Source organism: Epinephelus fuscoguttatus, linkage group LG22 (genome assembly GCF_011397635.1).
Source record: "Epinephelus fuscoguttatus linkage group LG22, E.fuscoguttatus.final_Chr_v1".
Lineage (NCBI taxonomy): Eukaryota > Metazoa > Chordata > Actinopteri > Perciformes > Serranidae > Epinephelus > Epinephelus fuscoguttatus.
In genome coordinates, this window is record NC_064773.1 from 26,135,542 (window position 1) to 26,161,974 (window position 26,433).

The 26,433-nt window shown below is 39.6% G+C and overlaps 2 protein-coding genes across 6 annotated transcripts in view; one reads left to right on the top strand and one right to left on the bottom strand.

Annotated features, from left to right (window-relative positions):
- tfec (transcription factor EC) overlaps positions 1-6,705 on the bottom strand; it is a 69,474-nt gene extending 62,769 nt beyond the window's left edge. For all 4 annotated transcript variants that reach the window (XM_049566407.1, XM_049566405.1, XM_049566411.1 and 1 more), the window contains exon 1: positions 6,572-6,705. The gene's annotated coding sequence lies outside the window, so the exon portion shown is untranslated. The remainder of the gene's footprint in view (positions 1-6,571) is intronic.
- An 11,252-nt stretch (positions 6,706-17,957) lies between these two features.
- LOC125882621 (aldo-keto reductase family 1 member B1-like) lies at positions 17,958-24,352 on the top strand. 2 transcript variants are annotated; one of them, XM_049566414.1, is made up of 10 exons: positions 17,958-18,157; positions 19,019-19,186; positions 19,313-19,429; positions 19,570-19,647; positions 20,038-20,160; positions 21,689-21,795; positions 22,584-22,665; positions 23,332-23,415; positions 23,496-23,578; positions 23,680-24,352. In XM_049566414.1, exons 1-10 carry the CDS (start codon positions 18,092-18,094, stop codon positions 23,720-23,722), a joined length of 951 nt encoding a protein of 316 aa, XP_049422371.1. In that variant the 5' UTR covers positions 17,958-18,091; the 3' UTR covers positions 23,723-24,352. The 2 variants fall into 2 exon arrangements, with proteins under 2 accessions (XP_049422371.1, XP_049422372.1); XM_049566415.1 differs by lacking the exon at positions 17,958-18,157 and adding an exon at positions 18,218-18,353.
- The last annotated feature ends 2,081 nt before the right edge of the window (positions 24,353-26,433 follow it).

Here is a 26,433-nt window from a genome sequence, read left to right on the forward strand (position 1 = left end):
TGACTCGTGACATAAAAATAATAGTTAGCATGTTAGCCGTTAGCCTAGGCACGGTATGAGATCACTGCTTGTTCTCGCGATATTTCGGCCGCGCTTTGGAAAGCAGAGCTAGATGGTAAACAAACATGGCAGCACACCTGTAAGGTAAGACAACACGTTTACATGCCGTTTTCTATATGTTCTCTGACATTTATCCTAACGAAATGAGGCGGACTTTGTGGAAAAAAAAGCTTGTTTAGTAGACTAACTTTGCACTTGAAGTATGCCCTTTCACTTACGTTTTAACGGGTCTGACGCTACTGGCTGTATCTAGGCTAACGGCTAGCATGCTAACTATTATTTTTATGTTACTAGTCACTTGAAACAAATTTAGGACGATAGGAGACCGGTTGAAATAAACCAAAATTTCCCTTTAAGTGATGGCTTTTTTTAATTAGAATTTGAATTATGTTGTTTTTTTGTTTTTTTTTAATTGCTCAAATACCCAATTTACTTGGATTTTTGTCACCTTTTGTCACAAATGTTACATATCCATGATTTGCAGAAATATACAATGCAAACATTTATTCAGGCAACTGAGTTTTGTCCAGTAATATTCATAGAAGATTCCTTGAATTGTGTAACTCAACCATCTATCTGTATGTCTGTCCATCTGTCTGTCTGACTGTCTGTCCATGTTGCACACTTAACAAATCCTCACCCACAAGGAGACAGGAAGTTTGGAGTATCATTGCTGAGGATTTTCTGAGTGTCTGTGTCACAGATGAGAAAACACACACACACACACACACACACACACACACACACACACACACACATACACACACAGACGTCTGCCTCATTAAAACCTTTCCCATAGATGTACTACTTTGTACAGCTCTCCACTCATCATCACCTCCAATCCGCTCAACCCTTGCCTTCCTTTGAGCTCCACTATTTATTTTCATCAAGGCCTCTCTCCTTCTCTCTCTCTTCTTTCTCTCTATTTCTCTCTCTCTGTCCCTCTCATCCACAGTGGGCTTTGTCGCAGGGCTGTCATGTATTGAAGCACCTATTTATTTGCTTTTTTCACCGCTAATTCTCTCTTATTGTCCCTCCCGGCGTCCCATTGCGTCGGGAACAAGGCCGCTGCGAGAGTTTTGTTCCTTGTGCTTAAGACATGAGTCAGCGAGCCAAGATAATGATGAGGAGCTCAGACATGCAGGAGATCCAGCCTCTATCGCTGATCACACAGGCAAAGTCTTCTCAACATACACCCTTCACACAAGGTCATTATTACAGAGTGTGTTCAGGTTGTGTGAAGAGCTGAGGTCACCATTTAAGGGTTGTGTTTTCAGCCTGTGTGGCTCAGCTATTCCTCGACTGTTTGTTCTGATTCCAGTCACTTAAATATGGCTTTGATAGGACCTCACTTGTTAGGTAAGCCATGTAAAATGTGTATGAATTTGTCACTTCATTTTAACGGGTTATTTTAGCTCCACAAAAGCACAATAATCTGCACTGGAGAGGTGCAGGGACATTGAACTTCTTTAATCATAACCTCATATGGGATTACACATAATACATTAACTATAGAGCAGATTCAGACACTTCTAAAGCTTGCCACTCAACTGTTGCCTCTTTACTTCCATAACTGCATTAGACTTGCAATTTTGAGAATTAACAGACTAAAACTCATAACTATGATTACCTGGTAACGATATTAAAGCATCTAATCACATATATTAGATAATCTGCGAGGCCTAAACAGAATTTTGGTCAGGACTACAAACTGCTTGTGAGTCGCTGGAACAAAGACAGACAGGCATGTCTGGGAAGAAGTCTTGTTCAAGCACCACAGACTAGAGGAGAGTCCAAACAATTTAAGATCTACATGTGGATATATTTACATTGTGCGTATAAAACAAACCAATCCAGTGGGTGGAAAATAATGCGTATAATCAACTTTCATTTTGTTACTACATATGAAACTGGTGGGGATTTTCATCACACTTAACATTAACAAGTTACAAAAATGCACATTTTTGACATCTGACATTTTTATGTTCCTCAAATTTTGTTATTAAAGGAGTACTTCACCCACAAAATGACCTTTTGTATATGAGTTATTCACTGTGTGTTACTGTGAATGAGTAAAGAAAACTGTTTTTCTTGCATGCCTCCACAGTGAATGAAGAATCAAAAAACTGAGATAATTGTTGATGAATTGGAGTTAAAGGGGAGTCACGTTTAACAACAGCAAACCATATCAAAATATCTGTTTGCAAGTTCTCGCACAACTTGTGTAGGTTAATCCAAGTCTCATTTTTCCAGTCGTAAACTCAAAAACAAACAAATCATGTTGCATACTTAACTTAAAGTTACGCACTTAACGTAAGGTTACAGAGTTTAGGTTTAGGAAAAGAAACCTGGTGATGACATACCTTAAAATGACTCAAAGTTCACTCAGAATTAACATGGTTCTGAACATTGGTCTCCAGGGGAAAGTCCTGCGTCTCCAACCTTACAGGACCGCTTCCCTCTTTATTCTTTACTCCCGTCAGCACATTGGTCACATGATTACAGCCTTCCGAAATACATGGGTTATATACAAATATTTCATCATGGTTATGTGGGATATGTATGAATTTTGGAGCATTACTTTTTATGGGAAAACATACAAACAGTGCATGAGAACAGCCTGCCCAAACACATGCATTTTCACTACTATGTTGCGATTTAAAACCTTCTGTATACAGGTAGCGCGAGCCATGTATTCCAGTGAGCAGCAAGTTTAAACACGTGCTTGTCCAGGCGCATTACTTATCTGTGCATGAGACTTTTTATGTGGAAGTGTTTTAAGTATTAGTGTTTTAGCGAAAATGCATGTGTACGACTGGATAAATTAGATTTGGATTAAACCACATGAGTTGTTTGAGTTTGTAAACAGATGTTTTGATAATTTTGCTGTTGTTAAACATGCACCCCATTACTCCAGTTCATCAAAAATTTCGCAGTTTTTGGATTCTTAACTGTGCATTCACCGTGGACGCATGTGAGAAAAACACAGTTTACTTAATGAATTCAGTGTAGCTCGGGGTGAGTGATTGATACACAAACGATCATTTTGTGGGTGAAGTGTTCCTTTAATATCTTACGTGGATCCTCACAAGACAAACTTAGATGTTAATTCTCGGCATTTCATAGTTCGTTGCTTGCAAGATCTACTGAGTATCCATGTAGTTTAGCTTAGTAACTTACTTATTCTGTCGTTTATAATATTTTACTGATGATTAAAAAACAGGTGGTGGTCATTTTCCTTGCCTTAGGCAGTAAACAAGTTTTCTGCAATACATTTAATCTTAAATTTGACTGCATGACCATATATACACCTCTCGCATGTCACACAAAAGTGGCTGCTGCTAGAATTGCTAGCACGACTAAAGATAATATATCATAGTCTTCTAATAGTGTTGCATTGTGGGAAACCAGTCTGCACAAACTTAGGAAGGCAGAGCACAGGGGAGCTTTAATGTGCTTATATACAATGTAATTATGCCTAAACTGTGGAAGAAACACCGGCAGCATGTGCATTGTCAAATATGATTCTCTTCTATTCTATGTAGCGTCTACTTCATAAGTCAATCAGATCCATTTTGTGACTTCAAAGAGTGCTTTCAGGAAGAGGCTGCAGACCGTGGATGAACATTCACTTTCGCTTTTCATCGGTCAAGGGTGTGCGGCACCGCTGAGAGGAGGTTACCACAGTCTCACTTTGAAGTCAGCCCTCAGAGCAGACAATGTTTACATTCTTCCAGCACATTACTTCCTCCAGCCCACCTCTTCTTCTTCACCTTCCACACACCTCTTCATCACTCTGCTAGAATGCTAACTAAACCTTACCATGAAATACTGACATAACTAATGACAGTATGGTTTACTTTTTTTTCCCCCCAAAAAGCTCAGAAAATTGCTCTTAAGGGTAAGCTAAAACAATCATGGACAGGGCATTATTGAATAAATGCATTATTGCACCTCTGTGGAAATGTAAATGAAATCCAAGTTGTCATTTCCGTATTGACCACAAGATGGTGTTGTATGCATCTATTAATGATGATATAATTTCTCCTTGTGTTTCCCTTTTGAGAGTGCAACTCCCACCCCTTAAAAAGACCAAAAAAAAACAAAAAAAAAAAAAAAAAAACTTAAATATTTGAGGGGGCGTGTGTGTCATGACCTGTCTGTTTCTTTATGACAAGCCATGAGTCACCTCTCCTGTTGCAAAACTCTTGGAGTACCCTGTGCACAAACCTTAATGTCAAAGAGGCATTGCTGCTGCACACTACTCCAAGTTTGCACCCCATCCTCTGAACATAAACCAGCTATGTGGCGCTGCACACATCTCTGCTATTGCACACCACACAGCTACACACCACTGACACAAATTCTTTCACATCTGTGATAAAAAAGACTCACAAAGCACTGAGATCTGCGTTTGAATCTTTAACAAACCTTTAAAGTCCTTTATCCCAAAATTAATCAGATGCAATACTTTATCTAATCCTTTCTGAGATTACTTGTGACAGACATTTAGTTCACAAGATACTACTTAGTCATCTTGGTTGTGACTCATTGTCCCATGAGGCCTTTACACACGTCCACCCCCTTTGCCATATCGCTCATTCCGTCCACACTGTTTTTCCCCTTCCCCAGCGCCGAACCTGTGCACGCACAGCTCCGAGAACAACATTCCCGTGATGCAATATTAGAGAAGTTCACAGGGTTTTTCTCTTACCATATTGTAAATAATATCAGGTGACTAAAAAAGAGGAAGTACCCATGAGGAACTTTGAGGATTTTCCCGCTGTGTCATTCTGATATTCTTAAAGCTGCACTCAAACTAACACACAGCACAGCCACACATGGCCAAGATGTCAGAGTGACACCGGGAAACAAAATGCTGTGAGACTTTAACAAATAATGTTAGCATAGCTTGGAGCAAATGTCGACTGAGTGTTCTTTTACGGTGTTGTAAAGTAACGAAGTATGTTTCCTCAAATACTGTACTTAAGTAAAATTTTGAGTTACTTGTAATTTTCTGCTACTTAATAATTCTACTCCACTGTAATTAGAGGAAAATATTGTACTTCTATTCCATTACATTTATTTGACAATTTATTTTTCATATTGAGATAACCATCGTAAAGTAAAAGTAAAGTAAGTAAAATTAACAAATAAATCATGGCATATTATTATGTAAAATGATAAGACTTCATTGAGCCTGGGGGAAATTCACAAGCTAGCCAACGGTACATAGTGAAAGAAAAAAAGCCTAGCTGCAACATGAAAGAGATGTACACATGAAGGCATCAGTGATTATAAGTTCTTGATATAATATGCATAATGCATTCTACATTACTTTAAGTCTATTTTGACACTAATACCGTTGTACATTTATTTAAGTAAAATTTTGAATGCAGGACTTGTAACAGCATTTCTGCACAGGTGAGGCGGAGACTTAACAAAAAGTTAGCGACCAGGTGGCAGACCATAAGCAGAAGGCATCAGTGAGGATGCTAAGAATATAGTGAACATAGTGCCAAAAAAAAAAAAAAAAAACTCGCAAATATAGCAAATCTAGGGTTTGCTCTCACCTTTATTTTTTCTGGCGATACTGTAGCCAACAATTGCTGTATACCTTTGAGTATCTATCTATCCATCCATCCAAACACATAACAGTGCATACAGAAATTTAGCACTTGGTATTAGTAATGACATTGCATAGATTTTGAAAAACATTATGTTTGGAAAAGAATAATCAAGAAGAAGAAAACTTGTAGAAAAGACTTCCTAACACTGTCTAACATGTAAAAATAATGATTTTAATGCAGCAATTTTAATAATAACGCAGCATTAAAATCATTATTTTTGCAAGTTAGACATCATGTTGGAGTCTTTTCATCATGGAAAAAAATAATCAAAAGTATGTGCAGTAACTAAATGACAGGTCTTATTCCTGTTATTTAAACATATCTACAACCACAGGACAGCTTATGACAGTAAACATTCACCGTTATCTCTGAAAGCAAATCTCTTGGAAAGGTTTGTGTCACCTAATATGAGCTTAAAATGAACTTTAATTGGCAGACATTTAAGAACGAGCATGCAAGTTCTTCTGAAACCTCTTTGACTTATTCTCACACCGCTGCTTAGTCTTAAAGTTCAAAATCTGCAATTGATAATTCCTAAGTCCTTATCTACAAAAAATAGATACCTTCCTAAATGTGGTATCTATTAACAAAAATCACAAGTAGTTAAGGGCTAAAAAAAATGTTCTTTACATTAGATAGTATTCCAGCCTGCCGCTTACGAACTTCCTGTCTAACAGGATGTTGTTTGTGGAGATGTAGAGGTGATATGCTTCTGTTCCCCTCTTGAGAGATAAATATCAGCAATAGCAGCTTTTATAAACTACACATTGAGTCACATTACAGCACATCTTAAGTTGCAGGACAGTATCATTTGCATTATCACAGTATTATTTATTATTTGCATGTATCTGGCAAAAAAGGAATCTCAAATACTCACTTACCTGTATTTTGGAGGCAAAGGAAGACAGGTCCCCTTGGTGTGCTGTATGTCTGCTTATCCACGTCAGAGTCAAATAAACTTGCTCGTTGGTCTACCTCCTATTCATGTTTAATCATTCCTGGAAGCTCAGACTAGTGAAAGGGCCCCAGATTTAAGCCAAATTGTGTTTCCTCTTTTCTAGCACCCGGGAGCGGGGTGCAAAGGGAAGCTTTTACGTAAACTGTCCTACATCCAAGACAGAAATAATCACAGATTCTGGCAAGTCATTGTGTTACATAATCACAGTTGCTCATAAATGAATCAAATAGAGATAAAAAACCTGAAAGAAAAGTTACAAAAACAAAAAGCTTATTGCTGTCTGATGTTTATAACTTTGTTCTGAGGTGTTTCTGGAAATTCTCAACCAAACTGCGGTACTTACCTGGTAAATTACAGCAGATACTTCAGCTGATAATGCAGCATGCACACTCTGATATTGTTGTCAAGGTCGATACTGAAAATAAAGGCTTGACTTTCAAGTGTAGACTGAAGGCTGTTAATTTCATATTCTTGAGACAGTTTGTCCATAACTGATCAGCGCTGCTCGACTTGTAAGAACAAAACACACAAGTGTTTTCGGTCAGCTTTATGAAACTGCGACATTTCATTCCAGAGGAAAAGGGCTCCGATATTGCATTCACGGTCACACTGTAATCTGCATAATGACAATGATGAACAACCCATCAGGGACAGTTTGAGAGAAAAAGCCTCCAAATTCCCCTTCAGATGCATGTTGATTGTGTTTATTCATGGCAGTTAGGTTGATGAGGGAGCAATATGGAGGAGGTTGGATGGACACTTGTTACGCGTTACCGTTAAAATAGCAGACATCTCTTGACAAAGAACAAACAGCAAAGGCAGACTGAAATCAAGGCGTCTGTGAAAGCTCTCAGGAATGCAAATTCAAAAGCACTTCATTACTTGCTTTTTCCCTGCAATCTTGTGTCTGAGAGACTGAACTAAGTGGTTAATCAAGCCAAAAACCAAACCATGTCTGAGGGGCCAGAGAGGAGACACCTCTGCTCACAGACAAGGCCAAGTCTGTGTACATGTCTTCACAGTATGTATGTAAGTGCATGTGAAAAGACACAACAGTACGTGTAGTTTGGATCCATATCAGATCGAATCATCCAGATAGTCAAAAGATAAAATCCCACATACTATTTATTTGTATGAAATAATTGCTATTACTTGTTATTGCATTCTGAAGCTTAAATGTTCTTTATGACATTAAGAACATTAATATAGCAGCAAACAACTATTTGCTTTGTGAAGATATAGTGGAGTGTTACCAATACCAGCTCACCCTTTTTCCCCCTTAAGGGCGGTGGCCTTGTAAGTAACCTGTGAGGGTGTGACGTGTACGTCATTGGGTATGTGGAGGGAAGCAGCTCTCTTGGGGAGTCATGGTGAAGACCTACTGTTAAACCTCATGAGAAGGCAATAGTTGTTTTGTGACTGCTCTAAAGCCATTGTTGGTGAATGGCACCCGAACGCCTTGCCATACTTTCTTCTACAGAGTAGTCCGAACTGCTACAATCTAGTAACCAGCTAATAACGAACCAAACTAAATTAATGTCAATAAGCCAGTGTGTTCCCAACTATGGTTCGGAGCCAGTAAGCCGTCACTGAAAGAGGTAACAGGAGTAATGGCGTCCTGAGCAGAGAATAAAGTCAGTCAGTCTGTTGTGTTTTAATCTGAGCTTCTCTGTTTTTTGCTATGGTAGAATGTGTGTGTGTACCACTGTCTAGCTAATCACTGCCGCTTGGCACTGTTGGCAGATACAGCTGAAAACAATCACAGCATTGTTATGAAAGTGTAGCGCCCACCCTCCAGTTCCCTACCAACACTGTTAGCACTGTTAACTGCCAGCAGCCAGCTGAGTAACCTCCATGTTGAGAGCCATGTGCGGACATTCCCAACTAAGTCTCTGACTCTAGACATTCTCTGGGTGTTGAATGCATACAGCTCCGGTAAGATAGGTACAAAGCTTCATAACAAGTCCTGATGTTAAGTTACCGAGTTGCAAAAGATGAAAAAAATCATGAAACAAATACATTTGCAGCCTTTTGTCTACCTTTGTTCCTCTTGTTTTACAGACTTACATGACATACTTTGTTTTTACGTCTTTTGTAGTTTAGAAAATAATTGGTATATGCCAGTGCTTTGAGCTAAATGCCAACATTAGTATTACAATGGCAATGCGAGCAATGCTGATGTTTTGCAGGTATAATGTTTGATATTTTCAACATCATAATTATTTGCTAATTAGCACTAAACACAAAGTACAGCTAAAGCTAAGGAGAATGTCATTAGTTCTGCAGGTATTTAGCAAGGGATTATCTGCAGGTCTGAAAAGTGAAGCCAAAGCCCAAGTGTCTTAAACTTGTATTACTTTTAATGGCCAGCAGGGGGTGTTTCTTCTGGCTGCAAAAAGGAGTCTGATTTTGGACAAGCCTATGAAAAAAAATGACTTCTCACTTGATTATTACCTCAGTAAACACTTTTTAAATACAGTTTTCATTTTGTAAATTTTAGTCCCATTTAGAGTAAAAAAAAAAAGATGATGAGACACTGTATACTTCAGGGCGGGGCTACCTTAATAGTGATTTAATAGTGACACAGTGGCATCCTCTCGCTCACATTCACATCCACTCATCGCTCCACCACAGCATCACCCTCTCGTCTAAATATGGTCACTTCTGGCTCCAGAAATAACCAAGATGGCAATGACCAAACCCTTCACCCACCAGCAAATGGGTGACATCATGGTGGCTGTGTCCCCTTATTTTATACATTGTCATTGGTATTTAGTCAAGAACCAAAGCATTGTATTGATTAAAACTTCAATCAGATGATAGTACTAGATTAAGTGAAGGGATCACCAAAGTTAAACCAAGTCATCATGATGGAAAAATGAACGTCTATACCAAATTTCAAGGTAATCCATCCCATAGCTGTCAAAACATCTCACTCACAAAATGCAACCTCAGGGCGGCACTACAGGAAAAGTCTGGGATCATTAACGTAGGATTCATACTCTGTGAAACGCAGATGGATCTCTGTACAAAATTTCATGGCAATCCATCCAGCAGTCTGAAACAAAGTGGTGCACCAACCAACCACTGCAAACATGGCTAAAAATGTACCTTGGCTTTACATTTTATTAGCAGCATATGCCAGAAATTGAGCTGTATCCCTGTTGCGTCGTACCAACATTCTCAAAACTTTATTAACTTTTTCCAGACATACAAGGTCAACAGAAATAACTGACCTTACATTTTCAAATAATCTATATTTCCTATTTATCATAAATGCTTGCATGCAATTTCCCCATTGTAGTTTCAGAATAAGAAATGTACCCAATATCTTACATTGTGGTTGCTGTGGTATGAGGGCACTTATTCTTGTCTGTCACATGCAATCCAAGACAACCGACAAACCAAAACCAGATACTTTAACCAGCTTTGACAATGATTCAAAGAATATAAGGCTTGATGTTATGCAGCTGTCCTTTTCCTTGAAATGACTACCGACGTGGCGCAAACAGTTCACCGAAAAGAGCAATTAGGTCTGCTGTACTGTCAGACAGGAGCGTGATCCAAAGTGTTAAAAGCATTAAGGGAATCCAGGAACTTACCAGAAACTCTAAATATGCTGAAGGGTTTAGTGTAGAGACTCTTTCACACATACATTACCTGAATTAATTGCCTGAACTATTCTGATAGAGGCAGCAGCTTCTCTTGTTCACATAACCAAGGCCTTAACACAGTTTCAGTGCGATGTGACCGTTCACACACCAACACCGATGCCACTGAAGTCCTCTGCTGTCTGAAATTAGATGCATTTTAGGTCAGAGAGCTGGTGTTGCGCATGCTTGTAGTGGTGACAAAATATGCAACTACAGAACATTAGTAGGGATGTTAAATTGTTCAAATTGCCTTCACTTAATTTCACATATAACCCTGCGCAGCAAAATGCCATTAAATTAACAATATGAGCCAAATGTGTGAAAGTCTTTTGCATTAATTGTCTCCTAAAATTGTGAATACGATTTTGAGCACATGTTCAAGGTTGTGTATGGTAACAAGAGAGATATAACAAGAATATGTGCGTATATTCGACTGTTTCTTGTTGATCATATTTTTTGAGATACTTGTAATTTTCTGATATTTTTTTAGCCATAAATAGAATCAGTTAAGTGCTGCAAACAACCACTACTTTAATTACAGATTAATTAATTATTTTTTTGGTCTATAAGATGTTACAAAATAGAGAGAGGTGACATCTTTAAATTGCTTGTTTTGTTTGACCAACAAGTCACAGGATGGTCTTAAGTCTTTGCACTGAAGTTCCAAGTCAAGACAGGCAAGTCTCAAGTCAAGTCTGAAGTCAAGACTGACAAGTCCAAAGTCAAGTTCAAGTCCTAAAGTTTCCAGTCCTAAACAAGTCCAAATGAACTCTTCACTAACTGTAATGCCATTTAAACAGCAGAATACTAATGTATTTGCGTTTATTTGTTACATAATTCGGAAGTTGCTGTGTTTCAGTCTCTGATTTTTGGCCTATGCAATTTGCATAATGCTGTTTGTAGGATTTTTTTGGTGAACACTGTATAGTTTTTGCACACAAATGAAATTATCTTTGGTATCATTTCTTTCCACTTGGTACGTTACGTAACATTAGTTCTTCATCGCTCTCTCCTGCAGTTTGACTGGCAGCTGTCGGATTGGTTCAAACAATGTGGATCATTCGGGGAATAAAGTGTCAACTTGCTGGGAAAAGATAGTAATAATATTAGTTTACTCAGGAAATGAAGAGACATCTCTAATACCTTTGAAAAGACCTGGGAACCTAACCTAATAGTTGCTGTCCTAGGTGCCACGAGTGTGTTACCTTTGGCAGACAAATATGAAACTCAGGCCATTTCATTTGGTATGGCTGTAGCAAGGGAACTTATTCTACTTATGTGGAAGTCGGACTGTAGATAAGAGAGATGATGAATGTATTGTATTTAAAAAGGTTATCGCTGTGTATATGAATTTCATTTTACTGGTATTGTTGTTTTCCTACTTGTGAAGATATTTGTGATTGAGTTGTTAAAATAAAACTAAAGGAAGTAATTAATTGATTTGTTACACACTTTTTAAATAACATACTTTTGATCATTGGGTTTGGGGAAGATATCAAATATCTTCAAGTCAAAAGGCTCAAGTCTAAGTGAAGTTATGAGTCATTGATCTTAAAGTTGAGTCTAAACATTTGCGACTCTAGTCTGACTCAAGTCCAAGTCCTGTGACTCGTTTACACTTCTGTAATTTACTGTAAATGAAGACCAAGAAAACAAGCAAATATCCACATTTTTGTCATAGCTGCTTAAAAATGACGTGAACGATTGAACAGCTATGAAAATTGTTGCTGACTGATTTTTATGCCTATTGACCAATCAATTAACTTATTAGTTGTTTCAGGTCTGAATCAGCTCACCTAATCCAGGTATGAGTGGTAAATATTAAAGAATTATTTTCGATTATGTCTGCAGGGCTCAGACCAGCCTTAATAATCCCCAGTGTATCCAAGGACATGTAATGCACTCGACAAATGACCGTGATTTACTCATGACGTAGGGATTTCTCTCTCCCTGATCTTGTTATTGTCCGATAGACGGAATGTGCGGAATGCGAGTGTGTGAGTGAACTCAGCAGGAGCTGACACTCGACATTAGATTTATGGGTGGAGATTATGACCCAGGGCGCTCTGGCAGAAACAGAGAAAAAGACAGCAAAGCCAAGGCCAATGGGAGAGACAAGAGGTGGAGAGAAAGAGGCAGGGAGAATGGAGCAAAGGCCATGAAATGAAATGAGGTGTTTGATCTCCCCAGGACAGGTCAGGTCTTACCGGTGGAGTGTCTGATCTGATGCAGAGCCGATGAAAGAGTGGACACCACCAGCTGCACTAAGCATAAAATATGGCTGCACATATTGGAATTGGAGACAGTTGCTGAGTGTGATCTTTATATTTACTTGTCACACCGCCGTCCTTTCTCTGTCCCTTGCATTAGTCTATTAATATTTTTCCCATTTCTCTTCAAATTCTTTGAGCAACACTTTCTGAATCTCACCTAAGCCTGCACTCTTTGTCCCAAAGTTTCCTTGAGAGACACTTGGTTTTACTCCGGGCGTCTGTTGTATCTTCAAATGCCTGGTCGTTTCTCTTTTCCTTTATTCTAATCGATGCACTCGGTTCAGTGGAAAGGTATCCGCCTGCAGACGCAAAATAAGAGCCTCTGAAATGAAAACTTTCCCCCCTCTTTTAGATGGCAATTGTATGTGGCGGTGTCTTCGTCTGGTTTACCTGTGGTTCTTTGATCATGACAGCATGCGACGGTGTTTGATTCCTGGGGTACTTTGACAGTTTGCAGGCTGGCAAAAGGCCCTCCAGTGTCTGAAGTTAGATCAGAGGAGACAGGGTCTGAAAAGCAGGCGTCCAGCTGGGAGAAGATCAGAAGAGACACAAACTTTAGCGAGAGCCATTGTGAGGTACACAGCGGCTGCTGGCTCCCATAACTTTTCCCTTTTGTATGTTTTTTATATCGGTCTCTTCTCCCTCTCTTATCTCCTGCTCAGAGTGTTGAATGGCTCAGTTAAAGGTCTGTGAGGTTTTATCTGATTCTGACAAAAAAGACACCTTGTATTTGTTCCCTCTTTCAGCTGTCTCTTGGGGTTTAAGGCTGGTCTGTGTGTGTGTGTGTGTGTGTGTGTGTGTGTGCGCGCGCAATGGTGCACACCTCCTTTACAGTGTAAGCATAATACCATGGAAGTTGTAGTCAAAATAATAAAGACCAATTAAAAAGAATAGTATCTTCTACATTACATACTGGACAATGAGCATACCCAAGGCTTGTTAAAAGAGCTCTTTTTTTCTATGGATTAACTTAAATCAAATATTGGATGTATGCATGAGGTTTTTGAGAGCCTTAAGTGAAATGAACAGCACTGATCAATCATTTTAGGTACTGTAATTACTGGCCATATTAGCTAATGTATGAAATGATGTGATTATTTTACTTAGGAGCCTCAGCTGGGTGATTTGTGGAGACGGGCTCACATGTTTGCTAAGTGTGGTAATGGTGCCCTCTAGTGGTTCCATAACGTAACCAACATTAACTTGTGGAAACATGCAGAAGACTGGAGTTTATAATGCTGAGTGGTTCTCTGGTGTAGTTGGAAACTATACTGGGTCCTCGGGGAGTTAAGGAGTCCCCAGTCAAATAAATGCCATTTATAAGATATTTAAAACATCTTACAAAATAAGCTTAATCATGCATACTGCAGGTATGTAATGCATTTATCTTTTTTACTTCTATTAGCACACATTTGATACATGGAGAAATGTTATTTTCAATATTGGAACCTTATTGATTTTACACATATCTCCCAGCCTTGGTTTTTATCATTATTCATTTTAATGTTAAAGGGGGTTTTCAATTTTCTTTGTCATGGTCTTAATTCTGCACTAGTTGAGTTGATGTGTTTAGTTTATTTCACTGGCGTGTCCAAGTGACTGTATCCATGGCAATAAGCAGTCTCATTAATACAAATAAGTGAATACACTTACTCAAGTACCATGCGTGTGTACTGTACAGGGCTGCCTAACAATAATCACATCCATCCTAAACAGAAGCAACCAATTTTTTATTTTGAACCAAAGAATTCACCATTTCTTATTAAAACAACAAAAATAAACATTATATTTAATGTTGCTTTAGTGAAATATAACCTGTTCAAAATGGCAAACCCTCTCTCCTGAAAATTAGTATTCTTTTTAACACACATAACACACAAAAAAATTCTATTATAGTGTGATAGTGATGGGGGCGACATAGGTAGCCACACACAGTGAGTCTTTTTCAGTCCTCTGCTACTTTCATTTTTACCATGTGTTAGTTTAACTTAGGTATACTGAACAAAAATGTAACACTTTTTGCATGTTTTTGCTCACATTTTTCACAGGTGTAAGTTAAAGATTTTTCATGCACTTTCTAAATATATTTCTCTCAAATTCGTGTTGCAAATGTGTTTAAATCCATGTTTGTTGAGCATTGTTGATAGTGATGCCTGTTGGTCAAGTTTATCTAGATACCAGCTTTTCATTTAGGGGAGGAGAGGCCACTGTGAAAAAACAAGATACTGCTCTCAGTTTTTATCAGGTAGCACCAATTCATAGCATATTCAGTTATACCAGGAGTATTTGGTGATTTGGGGGTATTAGCAGCATTACAAGTAGTATCAGCTCTTTCACACTGAACAAAAATTTAAATGCAAAAGTTTGTTTTTGCTTCCATTTTTCACAGGTTTAAGATCTCTTTTTAATGCACTCCATGGATGTCTTTCTATCAAATCTGGTCACAAATCTGATAAAATTCATCTTACTGAGCACTTCTCCTGTTCCAAAATAATCCATCCACCTGACAGGTGTGGCATATCAAGACGCTGATTGAAAAGCATGATTGCTACACAGGTATGCCTTTAGCTGGTCACGCTCTTCTACTCTAAAATGTGTGCTTCAACCACACGACACAACGCCACAAGTTTTGAGGCCATGTAACATTGCCGTGCTAAATACAGGAATATCCACCAGAGCTGTTGCCTGTAAACTGAGTATTAATTTCACTACATTAAGCCATCTCCAATGCTGTTTTTGTGAATTTGGCAGTACATCCAACCAGCCTCACTATTGCAGATCATACCAGCCCAGGACTTCCACATCCAGCATCTTTACCTTTAAGATTGTCTGAGACCAGCCACCTGAACAGTTGCAATAATTGGTTTGCACAACTGAGGAATTTCTACACAAACTGTCAGAAACCGTATCAGGGAAGCTCATCTTCATGCTCATCATCCTCGCCAGGGTCTTCACCTGGCAGTAAGACATTGTAACCAACTTGTTCAGTTGTGAGGCTGGTTGGATGTACTGCCAAATTCAGGTAAACAAAAATAGAGATGTCTTATTGTAATTAAAGGAATATTCAGTTCACAGGCAACAGCTCTGGTTGACATTCCTGCAGTCAGCATGCCACACTCAATGGTATTTTGGTGTGTGAGCAAACTGCACATTTAAGAGTGGTCTTTTATTGTGACCACTCCAAGGCACACCTGAAATGGCTGGACAAGCTGATTTAGATGGCAAGTTCAGTCCATGGCAGAAGGTTGGATTCAGTGGGGACTGTGGTGGAGAGACGCACACGGAGCATGGTGCAGGCCATCCTCAGGAACTGCAGCCACCCACAACATCATGGCAGGGCAGAGAAGCCGCCATAATGACTGGTTAATTTCCTTGCGTTGCAGGACTGAATGCTTCAGGAGATCCTTTGTCACCACACCTCAGTCAGTGGAAGTGGCTCATGACCCCCCCAGTCCATAAGCTGTGAGTGTGTTTCTAAATAACTGACAATAGCCTGTGCATCATATGTCACATATCCCACAAACAAAAAGAACAAGGAAACACAAAATACCTAGGAAAAACCTAGAAAGGGCTCCTAACACAATAAAGGCTATTTTCAAGATTATTTACAAAAAATGTTGATCTTTTGAATGAACACATCTGTCTTGCAGCTTTCATAAATCATTCAAAATGTACACCATTGTATACTCTTATGCTATGTATCATAAATTGGTCTTTTTGAGTTTCCTTTATCCATTATAGCATGACATGTCATGGTATCTCATCATTTAATCCTTTGGGAGGTTGCATATTAAATATACAGTACACTTCTTTTCTGCTAAGTATTTCTTCAATGTTACCACCTCTCTCTGGCAGAGTAACTTTTTCAGTGTCCTGGAACTTAAATGATGAGATATTATGTTTGACGTCTCTGAAATGTACTGCTACTGGGTAATCTCTATCATTTCTCCTTATGGAGCTCTTGTGTTTACTCATTCTCTGCTTCAGTGCACATGATGTTTTAACAACATAGCATAACCCTTGAGGACATTTGATCATATAAATTACATGTGTGGTGGAACATGTAATGACATCATTGATGAAATACTTTTTCCCAGTGTGTGCATGAGTAAAGTACTTCCTTGAGCACATCCTCTGCATTTGTAGCACCCTTTTGGAAGAGGTTTTAACAAAGACTGTGTACTTTTTTCTCTGATTTTTGCAATAGCATGTACCAAATGTTAGTGTTACTAATTAATTGTGAAGCTGAGCAAGAGCGGTGTGTGGGATTTTCTATTGAAAGACTCAAGTGATATTTTCCAACGCACCTGCATCTGAGCCAGTTGGATGTGTGAACACAAACAGTCTTACAGTCTTAATGGTAAAGACGCTGGATGTTGAGCTCCTGAGCTGGTGTGATCTGCATTTGTGAGGCTGGTTGGATGTACTGCCAAATTCATAAAAAAAAGCATAGGAGATAGCTTACTGTAATGAAATTTACACTCAGTTCACAGGCAATAGCTCTGGTGGATATTCCTGCATCTGGCATGCCAATGGTACACTCCCTCAAAACTTGTAACATCTGTGGGATTGTGTTGTGTGATCAAACCGCACATTTTAGAGTGGAAGAGTGTGGCCAGCCCAAGGCACACCTGTGTAGTAATCATCTTGTAAGCAAGCATCTTGATATGCCACACCTGTCAGGTGGATGGATTATCTTGGAAAAGGAGAAGTGCTCGCTAACACAGATTTTAACAAATTTGTGACCCAAAGTTAATAGAAATACATCCATGAAGTGCATGAAAAAGTCTGAGATCTTTAGCTTAAACCTGTGAAAATGAAAGCAAAACAAACACTACTAATACCCCAAAATGTTCTACACCTGTTCTTAATGTGTTCAAAACTGAACATGGTGATGTGATGATCCCTGTGTCATCTAGGGGTGTGTCTGCTGTGAGAGTTTGTCAGGCCTGTCTCTCCCAAGCTGCCTTGATTGCAACTCATTGCACCTGAAGGTGATAAAAGCTGTGCTCACTCACTCACTCTCTGCTTCTCTCTACAGACAACTACTCTGGTTTGGTTTGGTGATGTTTTAGTTTCTTTGCTTTGATGCACTCTCCAACACTTACACATACACACTCTCCCACACCCATCATTTAATACTCACACATAGTACTGATATCACTGACATTCACACCCCATATGTTATTCTTATTTAGTTATTTGCTAATTTGGTTTAATTTGGTTTGATTTGTTTCTAATAAAATATCTTTTGTTAACCGTTCATCATGGTGTGTCTCCCTTTTGTTATGGCCACTTGAGCCGGGTCGTAACAAATGGGGGACACAACATGATGAATGAATCAAATCTGATAGACAGAGCTGTGTGTCCTCTCCTCCTCTAGATGTTTCTGGATAGACCAGACGAACATGAACCAACAGGCATCACTAATCGATCCACGATGCTGACGTGCTCGCGCCGCGCTCCACATTCACTCTGTATCAGACTACATTCAGGGTCTGCTCGTCTTCCGGAGAAATGGCAACAACAGTGAAGCTGAATACCGGTGCATTAATGCCCCTTGTGGGACTGGGGACATGGAAGGTGCGTTGTATTTTTATCTACTATGTCGTCCTACCTAGCGGTGGTTAAAAATTAACTTGTTAAGTAAGCTAGCAGGAAGTCACAGCCGAAAGCAGTAATAGACAGTTACACAAATGAGTCGTTAAAAATAACTTCCCTCGGCATACCTGTCGATTTATAAATGGAAATTCATCAGTAGTTGCATTTCATTCGACAAGTAAGTGTGGTTTGAGTATTAATTTCACTTAGCACAACTATAAGTGACTCAAACCGCGGCTCGTACGCTCTGACAGCAGGTTTCTAGAAACATGACCGCCGTGTGCAAAGCTGCTGGGTGAAGTTACATTAGACTGTAAGCTAATGTTATGCAGTGCAGGTTACCGTCATTCACATGCTGTCATAGATACCTACAATTATGTAACATAGTCCTCCTCGCTTTGCTTTTTATTAGCTGTGATATAGCTTCAACAACCACTTTACTTTGGTTTATTGACAGTAAGGACAACCCAATATAAAGAAATAAGAACTGGATTTGGTGCCAGGGCGCTGCACTGTGACTATAACCTGCTCTAAACAGTAAGGCTAGATGAAATGCAGAGGACACACTACCTAAAGGACAACATTAAAATGTAAAGTAACTAATCTAATGGCCGTTTTTCAACCAAATAGTCCCTATAACTAAACTGAGGGACAAAATGAGGAACTTAAACTCCCCTTTAGACATCATTTGTGCAGTTTGTGTGTGGTATACACCGTTCTGTACACTGACCCCCTAATAAGTAAGTAGTTAGCCCTGTGTTATTAAGGCACAGTATAGCAAAATCATTAAAGAGTGTTAGTTAACAGCAGTTTAACTTTGTATATCAACCCTGTCTGTTCCAGTCTCCCCCTGGCAAGGTCACGGAGGCGGTGAAAGCAGCCATCGCAGCAGGTTATAGACACATTGATGGAGCGTTCATCTACCTGAATGAGGCGGAGGTGGGAGAGGGTGTTCAGGCCATGATCAAGGATGGAGTGGTCAAGCGAGAGGATCTTTTCATTGTTAGCAAGGTGAGTTGTGAGTGCGTAATGTACATAAGCATGTCTGTATTATTTCTTTTATTTACTACATGTAAATCTTTAGAGCTGTCTTCCTGAACATGCATGCTGGTTCATTGACTTTGCTTTTATTTATAGCTGTGGTGCACTTTCCATGAGAAGTCCATGGTGAGGAAAGGCTGTGAGAAGACACTTAGTGATCTTAAAATGGACTACCTAGATCTATATCTAGTTCACTGGCCCATGGGTTTCAAGGTAGGAACACTATTTGTCTTGTCAGTAATGACTGTCTGATGTGTTCTCTGTGCTTAGGGTTTCAGGTGTAATCTGTCAGCACAGCCTCCATATTGTAACGTGTAAACCTATAGGCTATTATTCCCTTTGTCATGTTACAGGCTGGCGGTGAGAATTTTCCTTTGGACAGCGCAGGAGAGACAATCAATGACGACACTCACTTCTTGGAGACATGGGAGGTGAGCTGAACAGACAAAACACTCGCTTGTATCAGATGTCAGCTTCACACAGGTAAAACTTGCTGGAAAGTAGCATAACAAAGCTGTGTCGTGATTTTAAACCACAGCCAATGTTTTTTAAGCCCACATCTTGTCATGTCATGTGGTAATTGTTTAAGAGCAATATTTTTGAGGAAGTCGGAAAGAAAGGGGAGCTTTAGAATACACTGAAAGTTGCCAGAGTTGGATTTTAGCTGGGTATATTTAGACAGGTTTAGTGTAAGCCACAAATATGATGGCACAAGAGTTTAGATCAATGAGGGGTTGAATATAGCAGGGGCACATAGGTTGAGCTACAGTCTCTAATCCAAAACTCATCCAAGGGTGTGTTTTCATGCTCAATTTTCACAGGGGATGGAAGAGCTGGTGGATGCTGGTTTGGTCAAAGCTATTGGTGTCTCCAACTTCAACAAAGACCAGATTGAAGCCATTCTCAACAAGCCAGGCCTCAAATACAAGCCTGCCAACAACCAGGTACACCAAGACACCTGTTTACCTAAGACATAACACTTTTCACCTCAGGAGAAGGGACCAGCTGCTGTTTAAACATGTTTGAGTTTAAGCAACTAAGCAGCAAGAAAACAGATACGTGTCCAGATCATTGTTTTTTAAAGGGCAAGGGGCCGTAATGGAGTCATCTGTCTCCTCCTATCAGGTCTAAGAAATGTCTTGTTTATCGGTAATGGGCCACAGCAGTTTCCCCTCAGGCTGTACCAATTAGCTGTGGTGACCTTATATTTTTGCTGTTTTTCAGATCCATCCTTCACCATCAATGTCTTGTTTTGTCTGGCCTTGTTGTGTATTTGATTACAGCACCATTCTCCCTCACCAAACACAAAACAAAGTACTGTCATATTCAATAAGAGCGAATTCATCCCTTTGTAAGGATGTCAAATAAGCACAGTAAGCTCTATAGGCTTATGCTCAATGCAATCACAAAAAATTAAAGGGTGAAGTGATATATCAGAGTAAATTAAACAGTGTAGTTTAAAGAAACTGTAAGATAGGGATGAGCCGGATGCTCAAAAGGAACAAGTATGTGGCACAGATAATGTACTTTTAACAAGCACGAGTATCACATGAGTAACAAGTGTCTATCTGTGCTCTTGATGAACCAAAATGAACCATCAAAATGCGTATTAGGTAGCTGCTGTGCCATGTCTCATGTAGGCCAGAAAGCCAGCCACACACAGACAAACACACACGCAGTGGCTCATCCCGTAATACATGTAACTGCTGGAGCTCTGTTTTCAACCAGCCATCATGCACACTCACACACACAATCTCGCTATCATCACAGGCAGCCATTGAGTGACAGGGTGACTCCTACTGCTTTAATCTACACCGGTTATGGTTACGTTTTCTTCTATCGGCTCACTCCTACCTCTGTTTATAGAAAATATCCAAAGTCAGCTGAGTTAGTTTGAGAATTTGGCTCATACAGGATCAATTTTAGGCTCAAAACGCAATCTTCCGCTTTAAACTCCACCCGCTTCCGGTCCTGCCCCTCCCGAGTATGGATACAGATACAAATAATTTAGTTGGTTGAACAGATAACTGATACTCATACAGATAATGGTACAGATACTGATACAGATACTGGTAAATATACTGATACAGATACTGGTACAGATATAGATACTGATACTGGTACAGATACTGATAATGGTGTACTCACTCATTCCTAGGGTAAGAGTTAGGGAAATTATAAACGGCTCATTCTAAATTAACAAAAACGCAACAGTTCTTGTTTTCAGGTGATTATACACTTAAGAAAACACACCTATTTTGTTACAGTCAATTTTATACTCAATTTTCCCATTATACCTACCTAAATCCTATACACTGGACGCTTTTTGAAATAAATATTTTGAGTGTGCCCCTTTCAACAAGACATTGACCATAACAGAAGCTCAGTTTGGTGCCACTGTAAAACCATGTGTGTATGCAACTGGGTTACATAAACAAAGTATAAAGTTTACTTGTGTGTGTTTTCCACCAGATTGAGTGCCACCCGTACCTGACCCAGGAGAAGCTGATCAACTACTGCCACTCTCAGGGCATCACAGTGACGGCCTACAGCCCCCTGGGCTCACCTGACAGACCCTGGTCAGTTGTGTCAAAATTACATGAGGCAAGCTGCTACAAAATGGGTCATACTTGCTTGAATGCTGATTCAGTATTATGTCACTAAGCCTTTGGTTAGTTTCAACATGTGACTGGTGTTCCTCTTTGTATATGTAATTTGTCTGTGTGTGGCATATTTTGGCCTGATTTAGACATTAAAGGGACAGTGTGAGATCTAGGGAGGTTTAAAGGCATCTTACAGTCTTACAGTGAAATTACAACCAGCTGAGTCTTCTCTTGATGAGAATTCCTTTAGTGTTCATTGTGCTGGAGGTTTTTACCAGGAGTGGAATGATCTGCGGTGGTATCTTACTCACAAAACAAACAGACCTGTTGGTTTAAACCAGTAGCAACATAGAACAAAGCAGTTTAATATTAAAATCTGTCTTTCTCCGATGCAGTTTGGCATGTCAGAGGTGGCTGCCAGCCAAGCAACTGTTAATGTGTGCTCATCTTTTTACTTTGATAACTTCATCTAGATGTTAAGGAGTCGAATTATCCACAGAAGTCTCTTCCTCTGAAAACAAATGGACCTGGTGATTTAAACCAATAGACATACTGAATGAAGCAGGTTCATATAAAAAAAGAAGAGAGAAAAAAAAAAAGTTTTTCCAATGCTCTTGTCGTGCATTGGCTATTAACTATGGCGGCTGCTGTGAAAACAGCGAACGGCCCTATCCAGAGCCAGTGTTTGTTTTGTCCTTTATGGGCTACTGTAGAAACGTGTGGGACTCCTGTAGATAATACTGGAGGATGTATTTAAATTGCAGGGCTAAACCTGAGGACCCCTCACTGCTGGAAGATCCAAACATTAAAGCCATTGCTGAGAAGCACAAGAAGACACCTGCCCAGGTACAACACTGGTTCTTACAAATAAAGAATGAAACTGAACCAAGTAAGGCTTTAAAGGGACAGTTCACTCCTAAATCAAAAATATGTTTTGCCTCTCATCTATAGTGCTGTTTATCAGTCTAGATTGTTTTGGTGTGAGTTGCAGTGTTGAAGATATCAGCTGTAGAGATGTCTGCCTTCTCTTCAATATAATGGAACTAGATGGCACTCAGTATGTGGTGCTCAAAGTGCCACCTTTATTGTTTACATCTCAAACTGTTACAAGCCTCTTGTCCATGAGTAGATGCTCAGTTCCCTTTGTGCAGTGATACAGTGAGTGGGCGTACTTCAGTAGAAAGAAAATAGTTCCTACATGAAACTGCTCACAACAAGGTCTGGATTACATTAAGTACAGGCCACAAACTGAGTGCCATCTAGTTCCATTATATTGGAGAGAAGGCAGACATCTCTACGCTGATGTCTCCAACACTCAACTCACACCAGAACAATCTAGATTGATACACAGCTCTGTAGATATATTTGATTTTGGGGTGAACTGTCCCTTTAATAATTTTTGTTCACACACAATTTTCTCTTAAAGAAGAATGTGCAAATACATGCACATGGCCCTCACTAATGACCTCTGAACACATTTATATGTTAATATCCTTTCTCCTTCCCTGCCAGGTCCTCATTCGCTTCCATATCCAGAGGAAGGTGGTCGTGATCCCCAAGTCGATCACACCTCAGCGCATTCAGGAGAATTTCCAGGTAATTAACTCAGAAATTGTTGAGATATTTTCCAGGATAAGCCCTCATTGTGCCTCACTTACATACCGTTTTGGCTGCAGGTGTTTGACTTTGAACTAAGTGAGGAGGAAATGAAGACTATATTAGGATTTAACAGGAACTGGAGAGTCTGTCCCATGCAATGGTGAGGGCATAAATCATTGTGGTTTTTTTTCTTTTTGTAACTTTGTGAAAATGGTGTCGGGTAACTTTTTTTTAAATTTTCCTTTTTCTCCTTCTCTGCAGGAGCACAAAGCACAAGGACTATCCATTCAACGCTGAATTCTGAAATGAAAAATAATGCACATATTCCACAGCTTTACATTGGGAGTTGGAGTTTGCTTCTCTACCTTCTAGGATGCTGGCTTTCCTGTTCTTTAGAGCAGTTTGTAAAATTAGTGTGGCCTTGCTTCAGATTCTTATTTTCATGTTACATTTCTCAGGAGAAACACTGACTTCTTTAGTTACCCATATTTGTCTTGACGAAAACTGGTAATGACTTGTACGCACACTCCTAAGACTCATATACCAAATGTTAGATGCTCATTTGATACAAATTTGGGCCATTATGAGTATGAGTTTGCACTAGTATAGATTAAGTATCTTTTAGTTACATTTTCATTTTCTGTTCTGTCAGCCTGTGCTTTTTTCGCTGACATTTGGTGTAGGGTGAATAATACTTGTTGACTGTGTGGTCTGTGTGGCATCAGAAGTTACTGAAGAACCTAAATGTGTGCCATATTCAAGCACTTCCTGTTATTACTCGTGAGTCATAAATAGCACTTTTTCATCATGTGTATTGACCCTGTTAAGAAATAGTCCCTTTCACTTCCCATGTGAGCTTTTTTAAGCATCGCAATGAAGTGTTGTGAGAAAATAAAATGATTTGCTCCAAGTTTATTAAACAGCTGAAAAGAGACCACTCAGGCTAAGTCAAAGTCTGTGTTCCATAGTGACCACTAGGGGGCAGAAAACCTAATAGTGATACTAAGGGAATGGATGAATTGAATGCCGTGGCCTTCAAATGTGTCTACATAACATACAGGTCTGCTTACACAGACATAACCAGCCATAATTAAATGTACTGTGACATCTAATGCCCCATTTTGACTTGTAGTTATCCTGCTAGTTACTGTTTAAAAGTAAGGTAATGACATGCACTATTATGAGTAACAGGTGACAGAAGAACACTTTGGCTTCATGTGCTAAAGGCAGTGTTGGGGTCATAACTCAAAAAGTAATGCATTAATCATCGCTCATTACTGAGATACATGTCACATAATTGCAAGCCAGTGATTAAATGTTAAACCCTATTTGTCAGCACAAGACAAGGATCAGGACAATCAAGACAGCACTGGAGTCGGCTAGCTGCCTGAAGATTAAACTAAGTCAGTGATTCAGAGAATCCCTACACTATCCCTGTCCTATCACTTGCACTAAACTTAGTAAGTAAATTCTGTCATCAGACCGTCATCAGATCACTTAATCTGATGAATAAATGGTCCAACCACCGACTTTTACCCGGGAGGCAGGTGTTTACTTCCTGTATGACCGCAAAGCCAAACCCTGTCATTTTTTCCCTAAGTGCAACAACGTGCTTTTGTTTCCTAAACACAACCATGTGCGTGCATTTGCAAAATGTAACCATGTGCGCTACTTGTTGTAGGAAAAGCACGTCAACTCACGGAATGCTATCTACGTAGTGCGTTTATTTTGAAAGAGACTATGCAAACTACGTTGCCGGTAAAAACCGAAGTGTATTTTGAAAACAGACACTTCATGTGACAGACAGAACGTCATCTCAACATGGAAAGTCAACGACCAAACATCGATATGCGACAAGGTCGAAGTGAGGATGTGTTGTCAGATCACACCGTTTCCCTTCAGCTCTCTGGTGGATTCAGGTTCACCAACTGCCCAGTGCGAACGGAGACAGGCGCCAAACTGCTTTCCTGCTTCCTTGTGTCTTTATAAACTAAAACTCAACTTGAAAATAATGTTTACATGTGGTTCTATCTGTGTACGCGTCTGAACACATCTCAAAATAACACATTGCTGTAGTCACATTAACAAACACTGGCCAAAGGTGCCCTCAACTGAACCTGTGAGTTCTGTGATGTAGGTGAGAGTGTCCATGTTTATGCAAGGAGGAAGAGTAAACAGAAGGAGGGTAATAAAACTGCAGTGACATACATGAGTGCATGAATTCTCCAGTAATGGCCATAGACAACGAAAATCTAATCAGTTCATCGCTGAGTCCACGTGGATGTTTGTGCCAAATCTAACAAAATTCAAGGTGTTTTTGTGATTTCGTGTTAACAAGAATAAGACAGACGAGGTCACGGTGATCTTTGACCGCTAGAGTCTAATCAGTTAATAGTAGCATAATAACAGCAATTAGTTTATATGACCCTCCTGGAAGGCAGGACACTGAGGTTAAAAGACAAAGGCTAAACAAACAGAGTCAGCATAAAGGTCTGAGGACAAAGCTAGTGTTCAGTTCTGGGGGGGCAGGAGGACTGACTGAAAACTGGAGTTTCTGGAGAAGGCAAAAAAAAAAATACTGCTCTCCACTTTCTGCTTCATACATAACCTGTATTAGTACTAGTCATACATTGTAATCATCCCCATTGTGACTGTGATGCTGCTTATAAAGAAGCGGCAATTCTATATGAACCGTCCTGTATTCTTTGCAAACTTGAGGGCCTGCAAATCCCTTTGAGAGGATATATTGTGATTTGACGCTTTAGCTAGCTACATGAACGTGGATTTGCCACAGCCAAGAGCCTTTGGCTATGGTAAGCAGATGGCTAAACTGTTAGCAACATTTTCTCTCCATCTCTGAAACACTTCTGGTGTTTTATTGCACATATTGTCAGACTGTCTTTTAGACTCTCTTTTTGACGAGTCCGTTTTTCTTTTTTGGGGTGCTTTGCAGTGTAGACAGTTGTCGCCAATGCTAGGGCAACTCCCCCTGAAGGATTTTCTACCAGTGAATCA